The sequence below is a fragment of the Cladophialophora psammophila genome (genome assembly GCF_000585535.1).
Source record: "Cladophialophora psammophila CBS 110553 chromosome Unknown aczJe-supercont1.7, whole genome shotgun sequence".
NCBI classification, from domain to species: domain Eukaryota; kingdom Fungi; phylum Ascomycota; class Eurotiomycetes; order Chaetothyriales; family Herpotrichiellaceae; genus Cladophialophora; species Cladophialophora psammophila.
The window spans coordinates 991146-1017023 of record NW_006912928.1 but is presented as its reverse complement, the minus strand read 5'-3'; the positions used below and the strand labels follow the sequence as shown (position 1 = coordinate 1017023).

At 52.2% G+C, this 25878-nt stretch overlaps 10 protein-coding genes across 10 annotated transcripts; 6 read left to right on the top strand and 4 right to left on the bottom strand.

Annotated features, from left to right (window-relative positions):
* Window positions 1–3813, top strand: A1O5_05387 (CAMKK protein kinase; the record flags this gene model as incomplete). Its single annotated transcript, XM_007745988.1, has 1 exon — window positions 1–3813. One exon carries the CDS (start codon window positions 1–3, stop codon window positions 3811–3813), a length of 3813 nt encoding a protein of 1270 aa, XP_007744178.1.
* A 1239-nt stretch (window positions 3814–5052) lies between these two features.
* On the top strand, window positions 5053–6258 carry A1O5_05386 (uncharacterized protein; the record flags this gene model as incomplete). The annotated part of the gene is made up of 3 exons (XM_007745987.1): window positions 5053–5344; window positions 5429–5553; window positions 5617–6258. The coding sequence occupies 3 exons, from the start codon at window positions 5053–5055 to the stop codon at window positions 6256–6258; spliced, it is 1059 nt and encodes a 352-aa protein (XP_007744177.1).
* Window positions 6259–6776: 518 nt separating this feature from the next.
* A1O5_05385 (uncharacterized protein) lies at window positions 6777–7688 on the bottom strand (the record flags this gene model as incomplete). The annotated part of the gene is made up of 1 exon (XM_007745986.1): window positions 6777–7688. The coding sequence occupies one exon, from the start codon at window positions 7686–7688 to the stop codon at window positions 6777–6779; it is 912 nt and encodes a 303-aa protein (XP_007744176.1).
* Window positions 7689–8124: 436 nt separating this feature from the next.
* On the top strand, window positions 8125–10592 carry A1O5_05384 (uncharacterized protein; the record flags this gene model as incomplete). Its single annotated transcript, XM_007745985.1, has 2 exons — window positions 8125–8253; window positions 8304–10592. The coding sequence occupies 2 exons, from the start codon at window positions 8125–8127 to the stop codon at window positions 10590–10592; spliced, it is 2418 nt and encodes an 805-aa protein (XP_007744175.1).
* Window positions 10593–10987: 395 nt separating this feature from the next.
* A1O5_05383 (uncharacterized protein) lies at window positions 10988–11939 on the bottom strand (the record flags this gene model as incomplete). Its single annotated transcript, XM_007745984.1, has 3 exons — window positions 10988–11137; window positions 11231–11637; window positions 11804–11939. The coding sequence occupies 3 exons, from the start codon at window positions 11937–11939 to the stop codon at window positions 10988–10990; spliced, it is 693 nt and encodes a 230-aa protein (XP_007744174.1).
* A 508-nt stretch (window positions 11940–12447) lies between these two features.
* Window positions 12448–14985, top strand: A1O5_05382 (uncharacterized protein; the record flags this gene model as incomplete). Its single annotated transcript, XM_007745983.1, has 1 exon — window positions 12448–14985. The coding sequence occupies one exon, from the start codon at window positions 12448–12450 to the stop codon at window positions 14983–14985; it is 2538 nt and encodes an 845-aa protein (XP_007744173.1).
* A 359-nt stretch (window positions 14986–15344) lies between these two features.
* A1O5_05381 (uncharacterized protein) lies at window positions 15345–17510 on the bottom strand (the record flags this gene model as incomplete). Its single annotated transcript, XM_007745982.1, has 1 exon — window positions 15345–17510. One exon carries the CDS (start codon window positions 17508–17510, stop codon window positions 15345–15347), a length of 2166 nt encoding a protein of 721 aa, XP_007744172.1.
* Window positions 17511–19170: 1660 nt separating this feature from the next.
* A1O5_05380 (G protein beta subunit-like protein) lies at window positions 19171–20546 on the top strand (the record flags this gene model as incomplete). Its single annotated transcript, XM_007745981.1, has 4 exons — window positions 19171–19192; window positions 19249–19270; window positions 19340–19835; window positions 19893–20546. 4 exons carry the CDS (start codon window positions 19171–19173, stop codon window positions 20544–20546), a joined length of 1194 nt encoding a protein of 397 aa, XP_007744171.1.
* An 808-nt stretch (window positions 20547–21354) lies between these two features.
* Window positions 21355–21794, bottom strand: A1O5_05379 (vacuolar transporter chaperone 1; the record flags this gene model as incomplete). Its single annotated transcript, XM_007745980.1, has 2 exons — window positions 21355–21692; window positions 21761–21794. 2 exons carry the CDS (start codon window positions 21792–21794, stop codon window positions 21355–21357), a joined length of 372 nt encoding a protein of 123 aa, XP_007744170.1.
* Window positions 21795–22885: 1091 nt separating this feature from the next.
* Window positions 22886–24099, top strand: A1O5_05378 (uncharacterized protein; the record flags this gene model as incomplete). Its single annotated transcript, XM_007745979.1, has 2 exons — window positions 22886–23641; window positions 23728–24099. 2 exons carry the CDS (start codon window positions 22886–22888, stop codon window positions 24097–24099), a joined length of 1128 nt encoding a protein of 375 aa, XP_007744169.1.
* Window positions 24100–25878: the final 1779 nt, after the last annotated feature.

The following is a 25878-nucleotide window of genomic DNA, read 5'->3' as shown; positions in this document are numbered from 1 at the left end:
ATGCCAGACAACGTCGGCATCACATGGGCTCCTGATCTGCAGCGAGCGTCTCACACCATAAACAGTGTTGGAGACATCAGGGACGCCGAGGGCAGTCGTGAGACGGAATTCGACGACGTTCTGTTGTCAGAGGACCTATCTCAAAGTCTCGGCACAGAGTCAAACACCCAACGGAATACTCCTATCGCCCTTTCTGCTCAACGCCTTTCCGAACCGGTCGAGGATGATGATGCGTTCCATGAATTGAACTGGAACTCAAAGTATGGGATCGCCGCATCGCCTGGGTTCGCCCCACTCAAGTCCCAGCAGTCTCTGCCGTCGTCGACCCAAAATTCTTCAAATTCATTGAAGGCTCTGTCTGAGCGCGACGTCGATCGATCGCCTGGGTCGGCGACTTCACTCGTCCAGCGCGCCCTGTCGGCCAAATCGTCCCACGGCCAAATTCGCGGCCGTCGTCCATCTCACTCTAAGTCATTTTCCACTTCTTTTTCAAATTCGAATCGTCTTTCCAACAACGAACATCCTACATATCCTATTCAATCATTTGAAGCATTGCAAGCTCAGTTCCATGCTCCACGGCCAACGCGGCCTCTCCGCACGAGAAGCTCGCACCCGGCCCAAAATCTCCTTTACAACGAAATGTCCACGTGGAACAGGCAAGGTCGAGAACGACAATCTCCTCACCCACAGACCGCAATGACTGCAGACAATACACCAATTTCAAGTCCAGGTCTTCTTCACTCGGGCGAGCGGGTGCCTTCAGCGTCGTCTCTCAGCGACGCCGGTCGCCAGCCGCACCATCTCCAACCTCCCAAAGAAACTCACACCGTCGAGATCGATCATGACCACCTCTCAGGGAACAAGTTTGTCAACAACTACGAGATCTTCGAGGAAATAGGGCGTGGGGAACATGGTAAAGTCAAGCTCGCCCGAGACGTCCAGAGGGATACCATCGTTGCGGTGAAGATCGTCCCAAGATATTCTGGCAAGCGGCGACTCGGCCGACTAGGAACTCCAGAAGATCGGACAAAACGAGAGGTGGCCATCCTGAAAAAGGCGAGACATCCAAACGTTGTCAGCCTCTTGGAAGTCATTGACGATCCCAACAAAAACAAGGTCTACCTGATTCTCGAATATGTCGAAAAGGGTGAAATCAAGTGGAGGAAGCCAGGGGTGCGCGAGGTCCTGGCAGTAAACAACACCAGATTCGAGCAGGAGAGAGCAGGGTTCGAGCTTCCCCTCGAACCAACCGAAAGGGACCTTTTCAGTGTCAGTCAAGCCAAACGACGCCATGAGCTGCAAGAAAGAGCTCGAGCCCTAAACACGAACCCAACACCCAACTGGAGCCTCGAACATGGAGGTGAAGATTTTGAAGAGGATGAAGAGTTATCTGAGGCCTCCCGTTCTGCATCGCGACATTTCTACGAGTCCAGTAATCCCAGTAGGACCAGTTCTCATGATGAATACTCTGAAGGAGCTCTGGCCGGCAGCATGTATGGCGCCTATGCTCCAGACGCTTACCATGGTCGAACATTCAGCATCGCAGCCAGCGTTGGTGCCCTCTCTCACATGTCTTCGGAATGGAATTTTGACGAGACCGACGACGAGCACGCCTATGTTCCGGCTTTGACGCTGGAAGAAGCTCGCCGCACCTTTCGAGATACGCTCTCCGGGCTTCAGTTTCTGCACTTCATTGGCATCATCCACCGTGATATAAAACCAGCAAATCTCTTGGTCGCGAGCAATGGCACCGTCAAAATATCTGACTTTGGCGTATCATACCTCGGGCATCCTAAGGACCCTGAGGATCCAGACTTTAAACTGACTGAGAAAGACGTCTCTGCATTAGATGACGAGAAAGAACTAGCAAGATCTGTCGGGACGCCTGCTTTCTGGGCTCCCGAACTCTGCTATGAAGACCCATCCATGTTCGAAGAAAAGGATGGCCCGAAAATCACTGGCGCTCTGGACCTTTGGGCTTTGGGGATCACTCTCTATTGCATGGTTTACGCTCGTTTGCCGTTCTATGCAAGTGAAACCATGGGACTTCACGAAGCAGTGTGCAAGACTGAGGTGTTTCTTCCACGGACTCGGCTTGTGCCAGTTGATACGTCTCAAGACAAACCAACCGCCGAGGTACCAGATTCGATCAACAGTAACAAGAGACTCGACTATGAACTCAAATTCGAGGTGGTCCCTAATGCTGTACGTGACCTCATTCGCCAACTCCTGATCAAGGATCCCGCAAAGAGGATGACGATCGAGCAAGCCAAGAAGCATGAATGGGTTGTCGAAGGCTTGCAAGATCCGTCACAGTGGATCAAGGGTCCCGAGTTGGAGAAGGAAAGCAAGAAGAAAATATTGGACGTGGACGAGAGAGAAATGTCACACGCAGTTGTTAGGAGGAATATCATTGAGCGGGCGCTCAGTACAGCCGGGCGAATCGCAGGCAATCTGCTTGGAAGAAGCAATACGCGGAAGCGTGCTCCTAGTGCGGCCACATCGGCCAGCCAGTCGAGCGATTCCATTGCATCGCCTGCAGGCTCCAATGCAAGTACTGTGGGAAAGATTGAGCGAGATAAGATTCGAGATGCTCGTCGAGCTAGTCTGCGCGGCGATGAACTTCTGACGGCCTTGAAAACTTCGAGAGAAAGCACCGAGCATCCGCTGGCACAAAGTCAAACTGCCAGCCCAGAGGCAGCTGGACAGGAACATTATTTCAGCGACTCGGTCTCAACCAAAAAAGCTGCGTCGTCGGCTTGCACTCCGTTAGCTATGCGTGAAGCACGACCCACTGGTCCAGACCGAGCGACCTCGACCGTCTCCACTGCCGAGTCTGTCAAGACAATCAGAGCTTCGCAGGTGCAGCGACTGCCCTTGCCATCGTCGGGCCTCGCACGTGACGAACGACCTGTCTCCCTTGACAGAGGACTCAAGGCTAGAGTCGACGGCCTTTGGGAGGGAACTAAGACCTTGGCCCGTATCGGGAGTCGAGAACGACGTGCACCTCGAGATGACCGGTCACCAGCCTCGAGCCGTCATTCGTCCGAAAGCGACGCCCGTGCAGAACCCAGCATCGCTGTGAGCACGGCTTCGGCAGCAGGTGCTATTGAGCCGCCCGATGTCCTCCGTGACGCCGATCTAACCGTTGAGCAGAACATCTCTCCGCCGACTCCGCATATGATGACTCACGGTGATCATAGAACGTCATTTCGAGCACCAACATCAAGCCAACAAGCCTTTCAACAAGCTCAAGAAGTCAATCAACGCCGTCTTATACAAGAGGTTCATTCTCAAGCTGAAGCGGCGATGGAGGCCATATCGAGACCGCAGAGCGTCGTGACCGATTTATGCCCTCCCTCACCAGATGATATTACCTTTTTCGAGAAACAGCGTGCACAAGTCTCGAGTGAGCTACCAACGTTCTCGCTCGGGTCAAATGCCATTCAATCAGGACCATCCGCAAGCACCATTGCTTCGTCCCTTGATGACTACGGGGCCAGCAGTGTGTCACAGAGCATGTCGAATCCGAGCATTGGAGTCATATCTGGCGCTTCTTCACCCCCGGGGGAAGGCTTCCTGAGTTCAGCATATACGGAGGCTCCTAGAGACGTGCCTGGTCTGGGCAAAGAGCCCGAACCTGAGTTCATGCGCACCGCGGACACAATAACCAAACATGGCAGACCTACGCAGATCGCGACTGGTCCTGCGCTCGAAGATTGGCAGAATAGAAGCCACGATGATGACCACGATGGTGATGACGATTCAGACGATGGAATGATGATGCCGGCTTCTACAAACAAGAAGTTTTAAAATTCTCATCACTGAAGGGACTCCAGTAACATACACGAACACCAGTGACGACACTTTCCACGTTCTTTTGCATTCGATGAGGAACTTGGCTCCAATTTTCAATAGATACCCCGGGTTTAAGAGACATAGCAACGGCGCGCTGGAAATGGCAGGATATATTGTGCATGGGCATTGAGCGGGGCTGGGAATAGGATACGCCTACAAAAGTGGGAGGAATATCTGTGCTTGGTTGATTTATGGGACGATCCTGATGGTCAATGTACATCAAACATGCAGAAAAGTTGCATGCTGTTTTTCATCTCGACTCAGGGAGGTTTCCATGTACATTTAGCTGTGTGGCTGGAGCAGACGACCAGGGGCTCAGCGATGAGAGGGCTTTTCAGTGATGGTCACCAGGACTTCCTGGGTCAAAAGGTGAAATGACAATGACGGTTACCATGAAGCACGCTCTGGCTAGGACTTGTGTAAGCGCTTTTGTCTATGTTGGAGGCGAGGCTGATGCTCCCGTTCTTTCCTCTCAACCACTGAACCTCCGGCAGTACGCTCAAGTATCTGAACAGAGAACTTACCAAGACCAAACCAGTCTAGGCATTGCTATGTGTCTTTTGCGGCTTATGACCGATCTCTCTGTTTCCTGTGAACAACCTGAAGACTCTGCCCGGGCGATTAGACCAGCACAGGCTCGACGTCGCTGTTTCCCAGTCCCCCGGGGACGCTCCGTATTCAAACCAGACACAATTTTCTCTCAACTATCTGTGACGATATTACAGGAGAAAACATCTTTCAGATAATTCAGAGCAAGGAGAATGGAGCCTCTGCAAAAGGAATGTGGAAAAGCAGTTGAGATCGGTATCTGTTTTGGGCGCTATGTAATATCTCAAGGGATTAGCGTTCTCAAAGCGGCATGGTCTGTGGGATTCGCACGTGAGCTCGGTGCAGTTCTCACTCTTCTCCAATGGGATTGCTTCAGGATGCTGGATGCTTTTGATTTTACAAGTCTGCAGAACTTACCTTGACCTCTACTTAATTTAATTTGTTTCTGGTGCCGCCATTTCTCCCTACGTTCTCCTCTTCTGCTATGGGTTACATGCAAACCGCCGACCAGGGGCCGGTTATGCTATGACACATTCGCATGCAACTTTTTCCTCGCGTATCCTCGTCCAAGTTCCTGCTGTGGCTGACCCAAAGTCACTTCCTGCATCATAACGAATCGTACCGATCGTATCCGGTAACTGCAAAATGCAGCGAATCCTACGCATAAACCTCCAAGCCCGCAATCAAGCCCTCAAAGCTTCCCGTCGGAAAAACTATGAAAAGCTGCGAGATGACTGGAAAGACTACGAGACCCGTCTGATCCAAACGGAGAAAGTAAAAAATGCCCACATTAAAGCAGAGCGCAGAGCGCGGCGGGAGGATTGGGTCCTGGGACCTCTTGCGCCGAAACGGGACATCGGCACAAAGCAAGATTTCTATGGTACTGTCAGTAACCTCCTCTATCAAGGGCCAGTTTTCCCCCCGAAGGTTAGGCATGGTCCTCGGAGTAACGGGTGGGACCCTGTCGGAGGCGAGGGGTTAGAAGAAGAACAGAAAGAGTGGCAAGGCTTCGGAAACGAAGGAAATATCGTGGAGGGAGATCGAGTTTGCATTGTGAAGGGGAAGGAAAGTCTAATCGGACAGATCGGCCAAGTGAAGGATGTCAGTAGCGATTCCAAGGAATTGAGAATTGAAGGTCTCAATATGGTATGGACATTGTCTCCTCGGTCATGTGCTGAAGATTGCCAACCTGAATCTAACTTCAACTAGGCCGATGTCGAGATCCCTGAGAGTTTTGGCGAGCAGCGCGACAAAATTCACTTCTCGTCCCTCGAATTACCCATCCCCATCAGCGACGTACGACTTGTTTACCGCCTTACGGACCCTACTACCGGCCGCGACCGAGATGTCATCGTAAAGTACATCCGCGGCGGCGCCCCTTATTTCCAGCGCGCGCCCAATTCACCTCTGCCACGACATACACGCTACGTTGCGGGCGAAGACATTCTGATCCCGTGGCCGGAAGTTGAAGCTCCCAGGTATCAAGCCTTTGAGGGAGATACTACACGCTACGATGTTGAATCACAAACCTGGACACCCACCATCTATCAACCGCCCCTCCCCTCACAGGAAATATTTGACAACTTGACGGAAGATGACAAATATAGGCGAGATAGGGCATGGCACGAAGACGAGTACGTGAGGATGAAGGTCTTGGAAGATGCCCGTGCAGAGTGGTTCAAGGAGAGAAAGATCCAAGGTCCCTTGGCGAAGATGGCAGAGGAGAAACTCAGGATTGTGGCGGAGAGAGCTGAATCAATTAAGCAAGCCGGAATGAGTGAGGAGACGAGGAAGATTCTGATGGAGGAGATGAATGCCGCAAAGGGGAGGAGACTGAAAGCGTCGGCATGATGTATGACGTCCGATTGCTGAGCGGCATCTCAATTTCTCAGTTCTGGGCCAGCTGGACTGTGGATATATGGCCCTATTGTTCCACCAAGGCTTGTATCTTGATATAAAACAAGGGGAAGGTCCGTCACTGCTTGGTGACAGCGTTGTACATCTAGAATACTAGACCAGCCCACCGCAACAACACCATGAAAAGACTCTCTGCCAATGATTTTTGGCGTAAGACATGTCCACTGTTGATCGACTCCATCTTTGTGAATTCGCTCGTTTCGCTGATTCACCCCTCGTATGCTCCGCGCGGCTCATCAGAAAGGGTGGCCACAGTGAAAATGATCCTTGTCTTCGCTGTGACTCGGACTTCATATCTCATGTTTAATATCTCATGTCTCGTGTCTCGTGTCTTTAGTTGGCATATTTGGGTTAGTGGGGGGTTGAGAACAGGATGCATACCCCATAGCAACAGTTACATCCCAACAAGTTCTGCGTTGTTAACTCTTGGGCCCAGCCATCCGACCTTGTGGTCAAGTAACCAGACTCCCTACAAACTCCGCGCCCCTGCCTTTCCCCTCCCCCACGGAGAGTTGGGGCCACTGCACAAGAAACCGATCCACAAATGGGTTCAACAGCCTCCCGCTTAGACTGAGCGTTCTCACGCGTGCCCAGGACTCGATGAAGATAGTACGCATTTGCCCAGATTGCGCAAACTTTTCTCCGGACCCAGCGGCGGAAGGACCTGAAAAGCCGAAGAATAAGAGGATGATCGATGCAAGGAAGACGATTACCCCGGTCCCCGGTCCGTTGGTCACTATCAGATCAGGATAGGGCGGTGGAGTTTTCCTGTCAGACTGTGGTTGGAAATCTCGATGCGTGCCGCGAAGGACAGCGAGACAGTCCCACAGACATTGGAGGCTCGTGATGGGAGCTGTGAGCAGGGACTGATGCACACGTCGCGCGCGACGGACTGTTACCACGCTGTACTTCGAGGCGGCGTCCTCCAAGATGGACGAGGGCGAGGACTTTTTGAGATTCGACAACATCTCAGCCTCAAATTCTTTCGCCTTGAACGCAGAGAAATCGTCCCCTGAGCTGACCACATAGGTCCGGGTAGTGAAGTCGTGCTGCAATCGATGATATTGGCTCAGGATGTTGAGAATTTCTGCGGTGTGTCCTCCAGATCCAAGCACAACTAGTAAATGGGTTGGATTCTTGGGCGAGGGCGGAGGCCGACAAGAAATTGGTTCACGTCTGAGCACCCTGACGAGGCGGAAGAGTGATAGGCTGAGCAAGATGAGAGCGACAGCAAGAATGAAGAGCAGGGGTTGGCGGGTTGGCGAAAGCGTGATTAGCGGTGTGAGCATGGTCATCCAGATAGTTGCGCCGCCTGGGAAAGGGCCTCGCTGATGTTGGCGTTGTTGTGCTTGATGGGTGTTCATTGTTGAGAGACAGGCTTGCTTTGTGAAACATGAGATAGAGTCAATGGTTCTGTATCAGTAGCTGACGAGGAGCAAAGCAAGACGTCCAAGACCTGGAGGTTTCACACATGGTCATTTCCTTTTGAGATATACCCTACAGTCAAAACAAAGACATGTCGGCGAGATATTGTTGCAATGAGAACAAGGCTGACGAGGCTGATGAGGCTGAGGGCAAGTGGGGCGTGTTCATTTGTCCGGCGATAGAAACATTATCGCCGAGAAACGCTAAACCCAAAATAGTAGACAGTTGACTCCCCAAACTTTGGAACAAGGATGAAGCTTTGCTGCGTTGTCAGTTCATACCTTTGCCTCTCCAATAGCATGTCGGACAACCAGTTCATATAACAACACTCCCAGGCATCTCGCGGCTTGTTTTTCCAACCATGCAATCGCAGTCATGCCTGTTACACTTCGCCGGCGCTTGGACTGTCACTACTGTGGACGCAGATCGAAATTGCCAGCGGGGAAGAAGCCTGGTCGCAAATTTCAGTGCGAGCACTGCCTTGCCGTCAACTTCTTCGACGAGGTAGGTACATCCTCTCTTCGGAGACCCGCTGCCACTGACTCATTTTCTAGAATGGCGAGATAGCAGACGTCCCATTAGAAGAAGCTGCCCCCGCTCAGCGCTTCGCGCAGCCGGTCGGTGCAAATCCCGTTGCCAACGACTTCTCCTCCCAGGACTCAGTGTTCTGTTCGACATGTCTCAAGAACCAGCAGTTGTACACCTACAATCTCTCCCAGTTCCTCCCAGACCCAGATCACCCCGATTACGAGCAACTAGAGGCTCAACTTCCAGAGTACAAGAAGGGACTCGAACAACGATACCCCCAATGCTGCGCCAAGTGCGAACCCAAAGTCAGAGCTCAGTTGCACAAAGCTACCTACAATGCCAGAAGCGATCACCTCCGGCGGGTCTTGGACAGGTCCCGACAAAGGAGAGTTGCCAGCCCATGGGGTTGGAGAAGTCTTCTCCTCAACGCGGCTGGATTTGGCCATATTCTCAGTCTGGCTTTGCAATTAATCTGGCATTTGTACGGCTCTCAAGTGGTCAGCGGGTCGTTGAAACGGGGACTCACACCCGCTGAGTGTCTCTCTCAGCGACACTGTCTGCCTGAATGCCTAGAATTGATGGAGCCGCTTGTGGGACTTGCTTTAGTTCTTGGAATGCTCTGTATCTGGTGGAATCCAAAGTGGCAGCACAAGTTGTCGAACAGTGAGCGGCGCTTGTCGGGCTTAAATGAGTATTATCTGGCACAATTTGTCTTGATGGGTTTGAGATTAAGTGCCTGGATTATCTTGTTTCATGTCCCTCTGTCATTGCGGATGAAAGCGATGCTGCATGCTTGTTTTGTGGTCGCCATTACAGTGCTTGCAGGGTGGTCGATTTTTGGGATCACGACAGCCAGCTCTGGACCCCAGATCAATTGGCATGATGACCCAGCGCCATTGCTGTCGAGCAACCAGTTCGTACCTCCCACCCCTCTTGAACAGCAAGGGATACAGCCATCCCTGGATCAGCCATTCAGCATCGCCAATTTGGCAACACCTGGAAGACCAACCTATCAAGCATGGAATCCTCCCACGCCCCCGCCAGAGAGCGCCGAAGCGATGGACTGGACACCATCCCAGCCGACTTTTCAACCAGAGCTCAAGCAGATTCGCTATACAGCAGCCGATCCAACGCCCTTTCGCGGCACTCTACCAGCATTGAATGCAAGGGGTGTCCTCAAAAATCAGGTTCAGGGGCGAACTGGTAAAGAGGCTATTGGTCTCCCGCCGGGATTTTTCGACAAGTCTCATCAGTCGTTCCTCCCTCCGCGCCAAACCGCAACAGCCAGCGAGGCCATAGCACAACCAAAGTTCTTCGGACACGAGAGACAAGTCGATACGGGGCTGGAAACCATATTTGACACTGTCTTCTCTTTGCAGGACTCGTCCTTGCATCAGCCTGAATCTGTCTCCACCTCTGGTCCAAAGTCTCTCAATACTCCACCCGCTGGAGAGGCTCGTGTCGGGCCGCAAACTGTGCGCGAAACTCTGCCAGTTCTGAAACTCTTCAGTAGCATATGCATTCTCTCACTCATGGTAGGCCTGGCCGCATGGATCTTCGAAGCTGCCATCCGACCCAAGACTTCGCAACTAGGCTACTACACCGTCCTGTTTAGTGTGGTCGTGCCGTTTGGTCACATCATCATCAGTCTTTATTTGCACGGAACTCGCAGTCAAACATCAAAACTACTCCTGTACACTCTTGAAGCGGGCCTGCTGGTCGGCGTTGCCATGGTCCAAAACCGATTTGGTGAACTCTTTCGAAATCTTTGGGATAAGCTTGCAATTGCGGTCGTTGCTCTATTGCTCCCTCAAGAGTTTTTGGCACTGAGTCGTTACTTCTCGGCATTTCAACGTCACCATCAAGCTGCTTCACACAACCACGTTCCACTCCAGCCATTTCCTGAATCGCAGATGCAAAAGTCTATGAGCCCGCGTCCCAGCGCTCCGGCGGCAACAATACCTCGCCTTACACGAACCGACTCAAGTGAGTCGATCCAGACTCAGAGTTCAATACCCACGACTACCGAGACCGAGTCATGGGAAACACCACGAGCAGAAAACTATCGTTTTGATCACTTCGAATCATCCAACCCTCCGTCACTGACAGCGAGTACATGGTCTTCAGCGAGTCGAAAGCATCAACACCAAGTTTTGAATCGACACATGATTGGCATGGATGGTCTGTCATTGGATGAAGATGACGGCATTTCACGGGATGAGAGCACACGCGTCTCGAATACACTCAGACGCGTGAGGCTTGGGTCTTCTTCTGGGTCAAGTATTGCGGGGCCTAGAGCGAGACGGAAATTTTGATGTGCTGGTATAATCCAAGGCAAGACGGCCTGTGGAGTTACAACGTTTTCTGTTTGGAAGCATTCTCATTGTATGCGGCATTTTAGAGCGTTGGAAATTGGAGAGAAGACGGCAATGGGTGCAACGTCTTATGGGCATAGCATGGCATAGTATGAAAGTATTCTCATTTCAACATCTATAAAGTGGGACATTCCTTGACATGGTGAGCCTGTCGAGGCGTAAAGATGCAAGGACAGGAACGATCTAACGATCAACAGAGTAGGGCCATGCCCACCCCTAGGACCTTTGCCTACTCAGTACATCAAGATCTGAAGCCCCATTCGGACTTTGAAATACGGGATGCAGTCCAGTGTCCGGTTCCAACGCCGTGAAATGCTCATTGACCTACTGGGAGTCTATGTCAATTTCTGCTTGATAAAGAACGATCTCAGATGTGACAGCTGCCATGCGCAGGTGACGCCCAACACGCCCAGCTGGATCAACGTCCAACGGACAATTCTCGCGTTGACGGCTTCGCTTTGGTCGCGGAATTCTGCTTCTCGTTCCTAGCCACGCATCCTGGATTAGTGACCTCTTCTCCACAGCAGGTAGCAACACAGAGAAACGCGAAGATGGTAATGTGACGAGCTTCAACTTACTCTTTGAAACTTCTGCTCCCTCCTAATATCTTGCAGTCTCCCGTTCAATTCCCTCACCTTGCCGACAATGGTATCAATCTTCCCCTTGTCCTCACTCTCAATTTTGCTCGTTTCGCCGATCGCCATGTCGACGGTGAGCTTGACTCCTCCCAATCCATTTCCACCGTTTCCGAACCATCCATTTACACTGATCGCGGCAGGTCCAGAAGGCGTAAAGCAGAGTCTGTGCAGGCCCGAGTCCGCGGCGCTGAAGGTGAATTTCGACATTTTGTCCGACGATTGGGTTGTTTGGGTTACGACGCGGTGGTCGTTGTCGAAGGTCTCTTCGACTGTGAAATGGATGTTGAGGTCTGGGGTGGCCGAGAAAGTCTGAGTCTGAGGGGAGTAGGCTTCAGATTTGTATGTCCCTGTATTTCCAGCGTCGAATTAGCGTCTAGTCGGTTTGTTTCGCTTTTTTGTTTTGTGTCCGTCCGCCGAAGCAGCAGACTTGCACTGGAACTGCATCCGACCAACGGTGATTTGAGATTGGAAGACCGCTAAGTGGACACGAGCGTCAACCAACTCTTAACGTACCGACAACGAGCGTGCCCTTTGGCAAATCCTCATAAAAGCACTTGGGCGTTGTGCCGTCGAGATAGAAATATAGGGCTTGTGATGAAGGAATGAGGGAGAATGTGAGGGCGGCGAAAGTCGCCAGGAAGGATTTCATCTTTGCTTCTGCTCCCCCGTTCGCTTTGGATAGTTGAAGATGGGAATAGTTTTGGCGGAACGATGGCAAGGGCGCAGACGAGTCAATTGAACAAAATGTCCAAAATTCCATGCCAGGCGGCACGCACACAAGATGCGGAGCGCAGGCCCCTTTTGGCCCCTTTTTCTCAGGGACAAGGTTCGCGCTGCTCTATGGTGGACCCTGGCCAATCAAAATTCAACATGTGTCAGGGCTTCTCAGCCTTGCAGCCATTTTCAGCCTCGTCGTGGGATTCAAATGACGAACTGGTCACCTGACCAGTCATTTCAAATACCCCCGAGTCTCTCGCCGCTTGAATCTTTCACCATCTGTTGGTTGCGTTTCTGTTCTTGCTCTACTCGTTCTTCCATCTGAGTTTCACTTTAAGTGGTGCATCGCACTCCGAAAGCATTTATTAATGGGCGGAGCCAGACCCGCCTGGAACTACGATACCCTCGTCCGTAGAACGACTCTGTAGCCTCCCGACAAAATGGCTTCCACGAGCGACATCCGCGATATTATGAACCTGGGCCATGCAGGGCCCCGCCAACTTGCGCCTAAGAAGAAAAAACATGTTGAACCTCAACCACGCGTCACCGGTGTCAAGCGAGAAGTGCAGGCGCTGATGGGCGATTCTGTCCCTCCCATTGCTATTGTCGAACAGCGCTCCTACAAATCAAGACCTTCCATCTCCCAGAAATTGTTCAAGCCGCGCCATTGGGAGGAGAGACCATTTGTGCACGGTGGAAGAACAGATGGATTAGTGCTCAAACACTGGAAGCGATCCATTCCTGGCTCGGGCGCCCGTGCTCCGGTCGTTGCGAATGGCTCGGCGGATGTTGAAATGAAAGATGAGGCAAAGACATCCCCAGCGATGCAAGAACTACAATTTGAGGAAGAGTACCCATCCCAGAAATGGAATGTCAAAGTTCAAGTACCGTCCTACACAGACGAGCAGTATCAAAATCTGTTGAACTCGAAAGATTGGACGCGGCAAGAGACTGATTATCTCATGGACCTTTGCCGCGACTATGATTTGAGATGGATTCTCATCGCCGACAGGTACAGCCCGCAAGAAATTCCGGCTCCTCAGCCGGCTGCTCAAAATGGGGAGACAAATGGCAGCGAACTTATTGTGAGACCTCACTACCCGAATCGTTCCATGGAAGCTCTCAAGCAACGATACTATGCTATTGCCGCAAAAATGATGGAATTAAAAACACCAGCGAGCACAATGACGCAGGCTGAATTTCAACTCTGGGAGAAGATGCGTAATTTTGATGCTAAGACCGAGACAATGAGGAAAGCAATGGCGGAGAAACTATTCGAGCGCACCAAAGACGAAGCGGACGAGGAAAGGATTCTTCTCGAAGAACTTCACCGCATCACCAAGAACGAAGACGACTTTATAAAAATGAGACGTGATCTGTACGCGAGACTCGAACCTGTGTCAACCATCAGAAGAACTGACAGAGGGGAGGAGCAATCTACTGCCATATATCAGACTTCTGGAGGACTGGCTATGTTATTTCAGACTCTCCTTGCCAAAGAAAAGAGGCTCAAGCGGCCTCTTATGCCCAGTAGCGTCGAAGCCGGCCCTGGTTCCACGCCTACCGAATCACAGAGATATGACAAGGGCAGACACCCTTCCCAATATAGCCGACGAGATACCACGGACACCCAGGCCACCGAAGATACAGTCCGCGTACAAAAGAAAGGTTCAACGTCTCAACCCAGTGTTCGGGTCTTGTCGCCATCGGAGGAAGCACGATTCGGCGTTTCGCATCCACAGGAAAGAATCACCAGTGGTGTCCAGTTCCGCCATGAGAAGATTAACCGCCTCACTATGGCCAAGAGTCAGACGCAAACGACCAAGATACAAGCTGCATTGACCGAATTGGGGATCCCACCTCGTTTGCTTATGCCGACGGAACGAGTATGTCGAGAATTCGAGCGATTGGTTACTGAGATCAATGTGCTGCTTGACTGTAGAAAAGTTAATGAGAAGATTGCGACCGAGATTAAGATTTTGGAGGAGGCCAGGCGGATTAGGCTGGGATTGCCAAAAGACGGAGAGGATCCTCCTGCTTCTTCCAATGCCGCTCAACCTTCCCTTCCTACAACCGCAGACACGATGGAGGTTGATGCTTCTCAAGTAGCAGAAAGTTCTAAAATTGAAAGCACCAAGGATGACTCAATGGCGGTGGCTGAAGAAGATCAAGATGCTGAGGCCGAGGATGATGTCCCTGCGCAGAAGACTGATGAGAAGAGGCATGGTGAAGTTGGTAAGGACAAGAGCACTATGCATGTGGACAAGCAAGCAGAGGAAGGAGATGAGGATGCGAACGCGGACGTGGATCAAGATACAGCGCGAGATAGTGCTGCAAAGGCTGCCGAGCACCAAGAAGAAAACGAAGGAGCTAAAACGGGAGAAGACAATGAGGAGGAGGAGGAGGAGGAAGAGGAAGAGGAAGACGAGGAAGACGAGGAAGAGGAAGAGGAAGAGGAAGAGGAAGACGACGACGAAGAGCAAAACGACGAAGTGGTCACTGGGGTTGATGAAGATGACGACGCTGAAGAAGATGAGGATGAAGCTCATGTTGACGTCAATGAGGATGAAGAGGACGAGGATGCTGAGCTTGCTGCAACACCGCAGAATGAGAGCGACGCAGAAGTGGACAACGAGGACGACGATGAAGATGAGGACGAAGAGCCAGAAGTGGACGCAGAATCCGACGAAGAAGCAAATGCCAACGAGCATGATCCAGGCTCGGAGGACGATGCTGATATTGATAATCAAGATGAAGACAAAGACGACGAGGAAAATGAAGACGACGCCCCTGCCGCAGCAGAGGTCCAAGACTCAGATGATGCAGAGGGAGAGCCAGAAGATGAAGAAGATGATGAAGAACAAGAAGCGGCGACCAGCTCTCTACCACGCGCACATAAACGCTCTGCGAGCGTCATATCCGAGGCAAGCCGCGCGGGAAGTAATCGAAGCGGGATCGAGAGGAAGAAGAGACGCTGAACACCTGACTTTGAAGATTAACTAATTAGACTCACTCGTATTCAGTGTCTTTAAATCCTGCCTGCCTATGAAGCCGCGCGGGTTCTTGAACGAGCGTTAATACCTCTCTCCCCATCAATGCCCGAGTCCACGGAGCTTTGTGGGAGCGGATTCAATCTCCTATCTCTTGCTGTTGTAAACGAAAGACCATGCCCCATTTTTTGTTTCTTTCCCCGAAATACACCGGCCCGTGGACCCTGCAGGTTTCAACTTCCTGGGCGTAGGCAGGCAGTCCACGCGTGCCACGCTAAGAATATTCACAAGGAACCTCTGATCACCCATCGATCATGAGCGTCCTTCTTGTTCCGTCTTGGTTCCATCTACTCCTCCTCGCTCACCTCACTTTCCTCATCCTGAGGCATGACTTGGAATTCCTTTTCCCCAAAGAGGCTGTCGGCATCATCCCAGTTCTCGCTTTGATTAGCCTCGAGAGCCCCCTTCTGCTGGTTGTCGGACTCTTCGGACGCCTCGAACAACGCGACAAGATCTGCCACGTCGTCATCGTTGGGCTCAAAAGGAGAGGATCTACCGACCTCGCTGTTAGCCGGGAGCGCGGATTGCTCGTTGTGGTCAATGATCATCAGGTCGTAGTCTCTGATGCGTGCGGCTCTCTCCTCCTCAGTCTCCGATTCAGAATCCATGTCTGTGGGGGGAGCGGTAGGAGGAAGGTGAGGGGTCGGCCTGCGAGCAGGGACGTAAGTAGGCTCTTCAACTAGGATGTCGACGCTGAGGGCATTGGAAGAGTTGGTAGTGCCAGAAGTGTTGGCAACTGCGGAATGGGCGGTATTGGGACCAGAGAGGGCCATGGCTAGATCCGCTAGAGATGCTGCAGAAGATTGAACCTTCTCCTTGCCCTTTGCGCGAGCGTTCGACTTCTTCGCTGTAGCAGGTTTGGGTTGGGGGACCTTGGAGGACTTGTGAGAAGAAGACGTGGATTTTGATGCTGGTGCGGGCTTGGGGGGCAGACTTGAGGACGGGTGATTCGTAGCTGGAGCAGTCGAAACCGCGGTATTGACGGCAAAGGCTTTAAGATGTCCCGCTGCTGCTGCAGCGGCGACCCGCTGAGGGTCCCACCCTTCTAAGGGATGAGGAAGATTGCCCGTTGCCTTCCTCAGGGCAAGGTTCTGGGTTTGTTGCATCCAAGTGTAGTCGGACTGCTTGCGTTTTTGGCGCTTGGAAGGGCTGACGTCTTCGGCTGGGGAGGGCGGCGTTGCGGGCGATGCTGGACGCTTCGCGGATGTAGTTGCAGAATGCTGAGAGCTAGCTGCATGGGCAGCTGCAGTTTCACGAGCCGATGGAATTGACGAAGCAGCTGATGCAGTCCCCGCTGTGGTCGTCACTCGAGCAGGAGTTGCGGCTCCCAATGCGGCCGTCGTCTGCGTGGCTGCGTGGCATCCCTCCCATATGTCATACCGAGCAGCACTAGCCAAAAACTCTTGAATTGTACCCTGTCGTCTGGAGGGGCCAGGCTCTTCGCTGGTGAGGTCAATAACCTGGGCAGGAGCCTCCACCATTTGTGGAGGTTGCAGCTGCTGGCGGCTGCTATGGTGCAATGGGCACAAGAGGCAGATGTCCGCATTAACGAGTACTCGTTGGTATTGGCGTTGCATTCGCTCCATCTTGGCTTCGTATGCCTCTTGGAATACTGGCTTTGGTTTATTGCTCTGCACAACTGCGGACTGGTTCGACGTAGGGATCACTGGAAGGAGTTTGCCATTTGGTCCCATCGTGAAATCATAATAGCCGCGAATCATGTTGTAGAAGCTTTTGACCATGACATTCTCTCTCTTTAGTGTCACATTTTCCTTTTCAAGGGCAGCAACCCGCTCTTGGAGCGTCGCGACATTTCTGCCATGTTCATCTTCAAGCAGGGAGATCTTGTCTTGAGATGTTTGCAAGGCGGCCCGCAGCTGGCTCACGAGTTCCTGGGTCCACATCTGTTCACCTGCAGTATCCTGCTGACCTTGGGGGATGACAGGGAATCCTTGGGCAATGTTTTCATCAAAAGTTTCAAAGCCTGTAAAGGCTGGGTCGAGATAGAGCTGCTCCTCAGGGAAGAAATTGCCATAGATGCCCTGAGAACCATTATCGCTCATCACATCCTGGGCGAGGAGACCTTGCATTCCCACAGGATCGTTCTGGGTGAAGTACCCATCGTTGAAGGATTCTGAGGCCATGACGTTAGTCATTCGCTCGCCACGGATTGGGACAGTGCTGCTGTCATAGACTGGAAATTGAAGCACACTGCCCAGAATCTGAGAGTACTCGTTTGCAATAGGGTTGCCGGCGTTCATTATGTTTAGTGGCACGTTGCTCGGCATACCCGCCTCATGAGTACCAAGAGGACTACCATTAGCATTCACATGCTGAGGCGTGAGGTTGGCCATCCCATTAGGATAACATCGAACAGGGCTACCATTAGCAGTTGGATTCTGAGGCATGTAGTTCGGCAAGCCCACAGGATGACGTTGCTGAGAACTGGCCATATTAGGTGTATTCTGACGTCTGTGGTTAGGCATTCTCATGGATGGATGTTGAAGAGGGTAGCTGCTATTCAAGGGATTCGGGATTTGGGTGTTTAGTACACTGGCGCCGAAATTCCCTGAGAGATTGTTGTTCATGATGCCGGCGTTCTGGTTGAAACCCATGTGGTGGCCAAAAAAGTTTTGTGCCACGATCTGCCCGTGCACGTTGAAACCAGGATAGGCGTTGACGTTCACTGAGCTTCTGATGAAGTCGTTCATGTGACAGTCCTTGTTTTTCATCATCCCGCAATTGTGACTCGGATCTGTGTATTGAGTGGATTTGTCTTCCAGGGGTAAGGTCAAATTGAAGTTGATAGCTGCGGTTGGGACTGATGCTGTGGATCTGTCGAGGGAAAACTCGTTGTGAATGTCTTCATGTATCCCATGCAATTGATTGAATGGGGTCTGCAATTATTGTGTCCGTGATTATTGTATCCAGGAAATGGACAAGTGCACCGCGAAATGAGTGACACTTCAGAGCACAATGGTCGTCGACAAAGGAGTCTTCACTACCTGGGGCGCGGTGTTATTGAGAACTCGATCAGGTGTTCTGCCAGTGGCTAAGTAACTGACCTGTGAAGTCCCAGGAGACTCAGTTTCTGGGAAGAGCAAACGGGATTGAGGACAGCGCGGTTTTCATGCCGTTTGGTGCTCCTGAGGATTCCAGGCGTACATGTTGAGCTTGGGGAGGAATTTGGGCACTGGAAAGGACGATGTACAGAGAAGTTGGACAAAAAGAGAGGCAGGACGCTTCCAGAAGATATTTGTCCAGCAGCCGACAGAAGGGCGCCTGTCTCGTCGAGGACCTTTTGCTCTGAACCAGACCGGAACGTTCTGTGACAAGGCTGCAAAGTTTGGTACCGAACGCAGGGCCGGCTTGGGAGCAGGGCTGTCTCAGTCAGTTAAGCGGTTCCATACCTATACTTTGGCCAAGTAACGGTTCACCTACTGGTATTGTCATATTTGCACCGTACTGTGGTGACTGTAACAATCGGACAATCAACAGCCTAGGACAGGCATGTTCGTGTCATCCGAAAAACGAAACGCATCTTCTCCTCGATCCGCAATAACGCGGCTGCAAAGTTTTCACTTCTTGAACCAAATCCTTTGCATGTCAACAGCTGCGTACCCGCCTGGCTCGTCCAAGGGTGGAACCGTCGTTTGGACGGTACGGGCACTTGACAACCGCATGACGGTTAACATTGCGGCGCCCTGTTGCAGGGTCCGGGCAGCCGCCGACCCCGGATTTGGGGCACGGGAGGTGTGGCGCCCTTGTGAGCGGCATTCGCGGAGTTATGTTTGATATATACACGCATGAAGAGGAATGTTTACAGATGAAGTTGAAAAACACCCAAACAAGACACTTTTGAGCGATAATCAGCCTTATCAAACGAGGAGCGATTATTGGTTCGCTTAAAGCCGGCTGGCTAGGCTGGTTAAAGCTGTATTTAAAGCAGCGAGACTTTTGTGAAGGTCGCTTGTGACAAAATCCAGCCTTGTCCATCCCCGCACCGCACCTCCATCTGCGGCCTATGCATCCACAGACCCAACATCCGCAAAGCCTGAAGGCTGCAGGAACCTCGACACCGAAGGGGGTTCTTGAGGGGTATGAGCCGTCAACATGAGCGTGATATTGTGTACAGGTACTGCCTTTCTCACCATCGCAAGGCCTAGGCAAATAGCTAATTCTCCTTTTCAGCCGGTTATGACCACACTATTAGGTGCGCCCGGTTTCTCTCTCCTCTCTCCGTGGCCTCGTCCTTCAAATTGACCTCTCTCATCCACTGTAGATTCTGGGAAGCACTCTCGGGAATATGCTCAAGAACAATCCAACACCCGGAATCCCAGGTGAACAGACTATGTATCACTCCAGACAAAAAGTACCTGGCCGCCGCGGGCCGTCATATGGTGCGGCTCTACGATATCAAGTCCAGCAACCCCAACCCCATCATGCAATTCGAGGGCCACACGAATAATGTGACTGGTGTCGCATTCCATTGTGAGGGGAAATGGATGGTGACGAGCTCCGAGGATTGCACGGTAAGAGTATGGGATACTAGGTCGGGTATGGTTCAGAGAAACTATCAACACTCACATCCAGTCAATGACGTGGTGATTCATCCAAATCAGGGTGAATTGGTCAGTTGCGACCGTGGCGGAAATATTCGTATTTGGGATCTGGGCGCAAGTAGATGTACCCATCAACTTGTGCCCGTGGAAGACATCTCCATGGCCAGTGTGAGCGTTGCGAGTGATGGCTCGCTGCTCGCTGCTGGAAACAATCTGGTATGTCGAAGCGGACGCAAATTCCAGTACAAAAGACAGCTGACAATGCCACTCCAGGGCGACGTCTATATCTGGCGTGTGTATCAAAATCACGACTCGACCACCCTTCTTCCATGTCGCGCATTCAAAGCCCATAAGGATTACCTCACCCGCCTCCTCCTCTCGCCAGATATAAAATACCTCGCGACCTGTAGCGCCGACCATACCGTACGCGTGTGGAAGATCGACATGAATGAAGAGCATCTTGAAGATATCAACGAACCACAAACCCCCCCAATATCCCAACAGCAGCAGGAAGCATCAATAGGCCATACCGAACCTGCTCCGAACAACCCAAACACGATCACGCTCTCACGCTCCCAACGTTCCCTCCCCAGCGCCGAGATAGACAGAAATTCCGACTCCTCTCCCGATCCCAAACTATCCCACTCCACCCCATCCCTCGCATCAGCTTCCTCGCAACAATTCCGCCCTACCACCGACCTGATATCCATCCGCCGACCCCTTCCTTGCCACGCCATATTGGACATCCACCAACGCTGGGTCTGGGACTGCGCCTTCAGCGCTGATTCCGCGTATCTTGTCACCGTCTGCTCCGACCATTACGCGCGCCTGTGGGAAATCCTTACCGGGAAAATCATCAGGCAGTATAGCGGACATCACAGGGGCGCGGTGTGCGTCGCGTTAAATGACTATAGCAATCCGCCTTAGGGAACGGATTGGGTTGAGGAGGGCATGAGCGTGGACGAGTTCAAGTGCAAGCGATCTAGGAATAGAAATGATGGTGGTGGACCCGACACTGAAGACGATCAGGACGGCGGGGTAGAATTGAATTCCTCCCTCCAATTCCAATGATCATGGGCAGGGCAGAGAAAAGGAACGCCTTGTCCTCACTCGCCGCATCTCTGAAGGGAGTGAATCAACGTGCTACTTAAGCAGTCGCGGGTAATGCAAGGAATGGGAATCGAGGTTCGGAGTTGATGGGGGCCTTGCCGGGACTCTCTTTCTTGAACAGTAGTGCACGGGATAACAGGGAAAGGGACAGCATTATTGTCGGCGCTTGTCGGAGTATAGCATCAAGAACCCTGGCAGGGCCTACCCGTTGAGGTTGGCTGGTTGTCTCCAGTACAACCAAACATACAATAGCAAATGTGTCCGAGGGATGTGAGCAGAATGTCGCCCATTCCTGCGTCGCTCTTGAATCCAGAGTGCTCTCATTGTGCATTATAATGTATTTTCTGCGAATAGTGCCCTCGAAGTGTGTGGCTACAAAAGAGGGATCCTTGGATAGCGCAAAAGTACAGGACGCTATAACGGCCAGAGCTTCATGCCAAAGCTCAACCCAGACACTGGCGAATCTGAGGTGGACTTGTCTGCAGTGTTTGCTCTTCCTTCCTTCTCTTTCCTGCCTGGTTGTCTCGAGGCATTAGTTTCCATCTTCTTCAATTCCATCATCCGCTCCGTCTATTTACCCTTTCCGTTGATCTCCGTTCCGTTTTCAACATCCGAGCCGCTCTGCCTACGACTTGACCACCCTAAGCACAAAGTTGACAATCACCACTGCGAGAAGGGCGAGAGCCAACACTGTAGGTCCAATCCGGTCATCGAACCCGCCCTGGCCCCTGATTCGGATAGCTTTCGCTCGCCAGTGGAACGTGATGAGTGCATATATCATGGCTGCCATAGCCACCAAGGTAAAGAGTCCAGCGGATATGCGGCCGACCGAGTCACCGAAATTTAGAAGGCCGACGGCAAGTCCACCAAGAATGACAGTGAAATTGAGCCAGGAGAGGAAGGTACGTTCATTAGCGAAGAAAACCTTGGGCTCAACGCGAGTGGGGAGGGCAATACGTTTGCCTGGACAGATGAAACAGTTAGTAGGAGGCGGAATCAAACAAGGCGGATACAAGAGTGGGAGATCTTACCCGGGGCGCTTTGAAGAAGTGGTTGTTCAGACATGTTGTCGACAGAAGGCGGCGAGCTATATCTCGTAATGGGACTGGTAATGCGAGACTGGCTTGAAAATGGCGAAACTATGAAAGCACTAGCAGATGTTGTATCCCCGTTGTTCCCTGCAGAATTGGGCTCGGCGGAAAGCCAAGGTGCTGTCTCGGGTATGTGGATGACAAACTTTCCGTTGGGGAGGTTGCTTTGATGAGGTGAAGTAACTCGGTTGGACCTGAGGGTATTGAGGGTGTGGACTGATTTCTGGGTGTGAAATCGATTTTCTTTGTTGGGGACCGACTCTAAGCAACGACGCTTACTTGGTTGCTGGCCACGCTCAGGTTTTTGCCTGGCCTCTTTCGGCGTCGGTTGTGTTGGGTTCCCTGCCGAAGCAAACCTTTGGCTTCGACTTCTTGACTGGTAGAAAGGTAACAGAGGTCTTGATTGCTGCTGCGACGGTTCTCCTCGTTCTTGGCCACCTCGTGAAAGATGCGCAGCGACTCTTCCTCGGAACTCCAATCCAGAGGGTCAAATCCAGCTCTTGAGAAGCTTAAAAGACGGGCTTGTGGGGAGCTCGGGAAGAGGCGTCGGCTCTGTGATACCACGAGGAGTTGAAGCGAGTGAAACAGTGTGCGATGCGGATAGGCGCAGTTCAGCAACTGGGTGAGGTGTGGCAGCGGGTGCTTTTTCTTCTTCCAACTTTCCAACTACCACATCACAATAAAAACCCAGTCACAGCAGCAGTAAAAGTATGTCCAAGTAAGAGGTAGAGGAAGATAGAGCTGCTTATTCTCTGACTCGAAAGATATACACCGCGCCGCAACCAAGATAGAATGTGCAAGGAAGAGTGAATCGGTTACCGAAGAGCAACCAAAAGAGCAATTGACGGAAGGTGTTGCTGCAAGTCAAGCTCTTTCTCGATCCAGCTCGCCAGGTAAACCAGCGCTGCGGGGAACGCACCTGCCTGCGTTGAAGCTTCCCATTCGCGCAGCCCCTCCTAAAGCTTTGGGGGGTACTGGGTACTTGGGGCTTTCCTAGGCTTTCTTGGGCTTTCTTGTTCTTATCGGCGGCGGCGGCAGCGGGATATCTGCTTCGCCGTGGGGAAAATGTCAACTCTACTGCGGAGGGTTAGGTCAACTGTGGCCGTCTTCGACCCGCCGAGCCCGCATCAAAATAATCATCAACATCAGTGTGCATTGGATCCGGCCGATCGTCCAAGCAATCCAGCAAAGCGACTGCGACTGCGCAAAGCTTCTCAGCACCACCGCTCCAATCCAGACCTGCTTGACGTGGGCCTGAATAAGAGCACCCTTACTTTACGCCAGACCCAGCAAAATCCTGAGCACGGCCCTCTCACCGAGTTTCGACGCCGGCTTGCGAGAAAAGCCTCGACGTTTAGTTTGAGAGGCAGACGTCGGCAGGGCGAGCGCGATCAGGCCGAAGTGATCAAGGAAGAAGTGCAGATTAGAGAATTGGCCTTGGTGGGAAGCGAAAAGGGGAGCACCAAGTCGCAGGAACACCGAGACAGGGCACCCCAAGAGACCAGATTCGAAGGCGAAGAGCAAGCGTCAAGACCTGCAGGGAGCCGGCCAGGCGAGCAGCCATACACAAGAGAGTCCGCGGCGACCACAGTCGTCCCTTGCGACCCCCTTACATCCCTCTTGTTCAAGGAACATCCGTCCCTCCCCATAGCGGACAATCCGCCTGAGGCCTCCCCTGGGTTGCAGGATCTCATTCGCAAGACCCAAGAAACCTACATCACCAAATACGTGGCAGGAGGAAAGATCTCAGGCAAGCAAATGGCGTCGCAACAAGCCCCCCCTCCCGTGGCCTACAGCCGGCTGAAGGAGATCACAGAGAAGGTGAGTACCACGTTGGCCATGCACCAAGAGGGTGTCCAAAAGCTGCAGAGTGCAGGGCGCTAACTTCCCAACCTTCGGCCGGATAGGCATGCGAAGCTGCCCTTTCAGGGGTAACGTCTTACTCCCACCCGGACACTGAACGCTGGAATACGACGATAATCAACAGCATCCTAGGGGCCCTCGTGGAAGAGACCACGGTAACATCCGCTTCTGGTTCCATGCCGAACCAACCACAGTTCAAATACGTGGTCAACAGCACCATCATCCAGCACGCGGCTTCATCCCCGGCCTCGGCAGGCGACGACACCAAGAAAACGAGTGGTCGTCGAGGCATGCACGCGGCAAGTGGAGCTTACTGGAACAACGAAAAGGATGGCATGTGGAGCTTCAAGTACGCTGGCGCTGATAGCAAGGGGTTGGATGTTGTCGTTGGTGTCATCTGGGTCTGGGTCGGGTAGAGGTCCTCTCACCGGTTTTGCCTGATGGACAGCAAAGCGGGTGACGGCGCCATCCAGAACACCTTGATCCGGAATACCCTCGGACTGTTGATAGGGGTTTTCATTGGCGGAGGTAATGAACAGCAAAGCCCATGGTCTCTGGAAATTACCAAGTGAACTGAGATCAAGAATTGGGGATGGGTTAGGCGTGCAGGGTCTTTTTATGTCAAGAAAACAGTGTGTTGCTCCCCACGCGGTCACTTCACGAGCTGTTGGTTTTCGGTGGCTGTTCTGTGGGATCGGGCGTTGACATGGGAGAGCGGTACGGGCATTCCCCCCCCCCTTCAGCATCGAGAAAAACATGCTCGCCATGCTCTCAAGTCCAATGAAAAGTCGATCCGGGCCCTGAATGATGGACGGATCAACATGTGCTTGGATGGCCTGTTGAAATGAACGATCTCTGTGCCATTGGTTTTCTGTCTACTCAAAATTGAATGGCTGATGGAGAAATTTCGCTCAATGCATGTTAAGCCCCGGCTCGGGTCATCCTGCAGGTTACTGGGTACGTACCCAGTAGTCTAACACGTTGTCTCTGTCGCAACTGATCCGGATTCTCCCAATCTTCTCGCCAGGCTTTGGGGATAAACTTTGCAAGGGAATGGTTGTTGAAGTCGCTTAGAGTAGACTCGGACCCAAGAGCCAGACTCCGCCGCGTCACAGCCGGGCGACCGGCGTCGAGGAATTCGGTCGACTCGAGTCCTGATGCGTGGCATGACATCAGCTGGACGAGAGTCAAAGACTCCTTCAGAGCCCATCCCACATGATGATCGATCCGTCTCCGGTGCGGCTTCGGTTTGCCTTGCCTTACCTTGCCTTACGTACAATGGTCCTTCGGATCTTGTGCGAAGCCGTTTCTTTTGCTGCTCCGCCTGGAGGGCTTGCAAGCGCCATTAGAGTTTGCGAGAGGGGTTCCTCTTGCAATAAGGCACTGAAGTGAGTTGGGTACCCAACCGTGTCCAGCTCGCCGGGTCCAGTGATGGATATTTCCAGTCACACCGGACAGGTATTGGATTTCGGTCTCACCGGTTGCGTCACAATACATGCTGTCGACCAGATATGGTCAGCTCAGATTGTCGAAAACTGGGGGAGGCTGTGGTTTACATACAACAATCCAAAGATCGCATATCGAATCCGCGGAGTGTTTTAGGAGTCACGACGGGGAGTCCGAACAGGGCTGATAGAAAGCGCTTTGGCTGGAGTCTTTGATTGGTTCTGAAAATTGAGGCTTAGTGTGGCTTTGATGGCTTGAACATGTCGGTCATCAGCCGAGACAGCACGCAATTCGCAACTCAGGTGACAAGGAGAACGCAGATGGCGGGGACAACCGGAGAATTTTCTCCAATCCTGGGTCAAATGACTCGAAAGGGGAATGTTCAGGAGTCTTGGAGTCAGTGATGCATCGCTTAACTGATGGTTGGTGTCGATCTGTCCAGTGCAGACGAGACCATGATGCTTTCCACTGGCACTAACCTGAATCTGACATCTCACGTACTTAGTCTAAAATTATGTCTGGTGAAGAAGGATACACCGTGGTCTTTCCAAAGGGACATTTGCTCTCTTTACTGTCCCCAGATCCGGTAAAGGGAGATAGGTCGCTGCTGCAGCCACTGCTGGGCGTCTTGACCTGCGGGAATGGCAGAATTAGGGAAGACGATCACTTAAGCGAAGTTCAGCTCCAGGAACTTCTAGGAAAGGATCGACAGTGATGCGCTCGATCTGAATTAGCCCCAAAAATTGACT